The sequence below is a fragment of the Mesitornis unicolor genome, unplaced genomic scaffold (assembly GCF_000695765.1).
Source record: "Mesitornis unicolor isolate BGI_N332 unplaced genomic scaffold, ASM69576v1 scaffold53322, whole genome shotgun sequence".
NCBI lineage: Eukaryota > Metazoa > Chordata > Aves > Mesitornithiformes > Mesitornithidae > Mesitornis > Mesitornis unicolor.
Window position 1 is genome coordinate 32,897 of NW_010169559.1, and position 3,934 is coordinate 36,830.

Consider the following 3,934-nt stretch of genomic DNA (forward strand, 5'->3'; position numbering starts at 1 on the left):
GGAGAGGAGGGCCGGGAGGCGGCTGTTGCTATCGCTCTGATGTCAGGCACTCTCGCTAACGTGTGGTTGGTTCTTCTGCCTTTCAGATTGCTGCTGCCGGTAGCGGAGCACAAAGGGAACAGCAAGACTCACGCATCTCTCAGCGAGAAGAAAGGAGTCAGCAGAGCAGACTAATACGGACTTGTGTCGGGTGGCCTTGCCCTACAAAGGCTGCCTTTAAAAGAGAAACGCAGTGTTATTTAATGAGCTGTGAGATGAGGTGCTGCTGCTAACGCTCAGATCCCAGGATTCATCAGCTATTCATTGTGCTTAATGTACATGTTTCTGCACCGTGCATTTAGGAGATCCCAGAGAAGAATCCAAAACGGCTGCGGGGGAAAGACCACCAAACATGCCTACAGAAACACTACCGACAGGTAGCATGGTGAAGCCAGTCAGCCCTGCCGTGACTTTCACATCCGCCGTTCCTCTCCGCATCCTGAACAAAGGACCCGACTACTTCCGCAGGCAAGCGGAGCCTAATCCAAAAAGACTGAGCGCAGTGGAGAGGCTAGAAGCCGACAAGGCGAAATATGTCAAGAGCCAGGAGGTCATCAATGCCAAGCAGGAGCCTGTGAAGCCAGCAGTGCTGGCGAAGCCGCCAGTCTGTCCTGCGGCCAAGCGAGCGCTGGGGAGCCCCACCTTGAAAGTCTTCAGCAACAACGCAAAGACAGAGAGCGGTGTCCAGAGAGAAAACCTGAAACTTGAGATTTTGAAGAACATCATCAACAGCTCCGAAGGCTCCAGCTCAGGTTCAGGGCATAAGCACGGTCCCCGAAACTGGCCACCCCACAGAGCCGATTCAACGGAGCTGAACCGACACTCGTTTGCTGAATCTTTGAAGGTTTACCCCACGCAGGGCCGTAGCAGCCCACAGGAGAGCAGCTCCAATGTCAGCAGAAGGCTCTTAGATCAGTCGGCAGAGACTTTCTTGCATGTCTCCCACAGCTCCTCAGACATTAGGAAAGTAACTAGTGCAAAGCCCTTAAAAGCAATACCTTGCAGTAGTTCAGCCCCACCTCTGCCTCCAAAGCCCAAAATCGCTGCCATCGCCACCCTGAAATCCCCAGAGATTGAGGCAGTCGAGTCTGGATGCGGAGTTAGTAGAAGACCCTCCCTGCAGCGATCAAAATCAGACTTAAGCGACAGATACTTTCGCGTTGACGCAGACGTTGAGCGATTCTTTAACTACTGCGGACTGGATCCTGAAGAGCTTGAAAACCTTGGGATGGAAAACTTTGCAAGGGCTAACTCTGATATTATATCCCTCAACTTTCGCAGTGCAAGCATGATTAGCTCAGACTGTGAACAGTCTCAGGACAGCAACAGTGACCTTAGAAATGATGACAGTGCCAATGACCGTGTGCCATATGGCATTTCTGCCATTGAAAGGAATGCCAGAATCATCAAGTGGTTATATAGCATCAAGCAAGCTAGAGAGTCACAGAAAGTGTCCCATGTGTGAGAGAAAAACCCACCGTAGAAAAAGCGAGGACTGTATCTTTGTCTGTGAATATTCAGTTGTGAAGGGTTGTGAAGTCTACTTGAAGTCTTGTACACTTCTCAAATCTCTTTGTGTTGCTTGTTGTGCAATGTTTCCAAGTTGCATGCCTGTCAACATGTGAGCTGACCTGGCTTCCACTTGAACAATAACTAACTACAAAGCCTGGCTGAGCATACACATTAGCTGCCAAAAGTTTAAGACAAGAATCTTATTAGGGCTTCAGTATAATCAAAGTGTTTACATGGAAAGGTTATATGGCTTCTTTGGTATTTATGTGGTTCCTTGTGGATTTTATATATGTCACTTTTTGTCTTAATGCAGATATTGTCAACTGGCATTACTGGTTTCTGAGTTGAAACAGAATCCCTTTGGGGGGAAGAAAAGCAAAATTGGCCAAAATAAGAGGTTTAGGCATACGCCGATAGGCAAAGCAGCCTTATTTCTTCTAGAAAGTGCATTATTGGCACATGTAAAAACTGTTTCTAAAAGGCAAAGAATGCTATGTTCTTAAATTATATATCATTGTTAAACTATGTATCCCTACTTGTAGTAAGGGACTGTTCAGTAAAGGTTTCTTTTTTCTAGGTAAGCTCCCTCAGTTTTACAGCAGAAGTAGTCTAGTGAATCTTCTTCACCTCTCATAAACTAAATGAGCCTTGCATTTGGGTTCGTGTAAGCATTTTAGTGATTTTTTTTGTATTATCCATGTCGGAAAATCTTAAAGAAGGTTGGAGTCAACAGATGAAAATGGCTTAGGTGCAGTTTTTTGTGGGTTTGGTTTTTACTCAAAGATTCCTGGTCTTAAACTTTTGACAGGAATTATTAGATCCTATAGCTGATATTGAATGCCTTTATTAGTCAAACACATCATGTCTACAAACTCCATGCTGTCTTTTAATTTTTTTTGTAGACCTGTTTCAGCAGTTAAACAGAACGGAAACGGAAACACACAGCCATATCAATATAACGCCTCCTATTCAGAAGTAAATACACTCAGTAGCTGAACTATATCTGAAAAATTGTGATTATGTTGTCTTGCATATGTTATATCTAAGGCTGTGAAAGTTTGTTACAGCTCTAGGGAAGTGTAGAAACACGACAGTATGTAGCTTTTTGGGGTTTTTGTTTTGGTTTGTTTTTTTCCTCCTTATGATGGTTAGTGCTGCAGGTCAACCTGTTACAAGTCTTTTGACAATCTCTGTCTTCCTGATGGTTTAACTGTCAGTTCAACCGACAGTGGTGGTGTGGTAGCGGAGAAGTTGGAAGTACAGTGGTCTGCTTCATTACTATTGTATAAGTGCTTCAAAGTAAATTGCAGCACTACCTTATACTTCATCAGCTGATAGGAACCTTTTTTATTGTGTAAATGCTGTAAGTCTTTGTATATACTTCAGTTGTTACGAAATCTTTAAAAGGAAGAGTGTTATGCTAATAAATAGCTCCTGGTGCAGGTATGGTAGGTTTTTTGTTCTTTTTTTTTTTTTTTTACCTCTCCCATTCTTAAACTATATCAGGAACCCAATTGCAGTGTGTTTTAGTGCTGTAGAAGGTCTTGGTTAAATAATAGTTCCAGTAAAAGGTTTCTTTTACTAAAGTGCTTTTCAGAATATAATTTTTTATAAAGTAACTATAGCAGCATGATCTGTCTGAAGAACTAGAAGAGATTTTCAAGACTCCTAAAATAGCTTGCTTCTTCCTTACCTAGCAATGTTACTGTTCCCGTTTATAGCCTCTGTTCATAATGAATCACCCCAGTCTTCTGAATTATTCTTCAGTAGTGCTTATTTATATATTTGAATATTAAAGATGTTTTACAAAGTCGGGTTCTATCTTTTCTCTAAGAAGCCTGTAGCCCAACTTCTTACCAATAGCCACAGTTAATGCAGGTGAGCCTAGAAGCAGAGTCACACAGTCATTAGTTACCTATGGAATTATCCTACATCCAGTTTTATACAATTGTTTTCCAAATAATTGTTCATGGGGGAAAAAAAAGCACACATTCAGTTTCAGGAGGCTGTTCGATGGATTTTACAGTTGGCTTCACAACCTAAGACTTGCAACGTTCCTAGCTCAGTCAAAAAAATGAGGAGCTATGTATTTCGGCTACAGGCACATTTGTGACATTTTAAGCTCCATGGGTTTCAGTTGGCATTGACATCACACTGGTTTTTCAAGCATATTTTTCCAATAGTAAGTTCTACTCAGTTCAGTGATTATTTTGCCAAGGAAAATAATGCTTAAGGGATTAAAGCCAAGTGTAATGCAGCTGTACAGCAATGAAATAAAGAAGTTAAAACTGAAATAAAAATGCACTCACATTGTTCTCTCTCAAGTGTTTTAAGAATGATGATAAACATGCTATCTTAACTGTTGTCAGCCAAAACCAGTAAT

General features: G+C 42.0%; 1 protein-coding gene across 1 annotated transcript; it reads left to right on the plus strand.

The window, feature by feature from the left end:
- Nucleotides 1-280: 280 nt before the first annotated feature.
- On the plus strand, nt 281-3,617 carry FAM110B (family with sequence similarity 110, member B). Its single transcript, XM_010179365.1, has one exon. It carries the CDS (start codon nt 392-394, stop codon nt 1,502-1,504), a length of 1,113 nt encoding a protein of 370 aa, XP_010177667.1. The 5' UTR covers nt 281-391; the 3' UTR covers nt 1,505-3,617.
- Nucleotides 3,618-3,934: the final 317 nt, after the last annotated feature.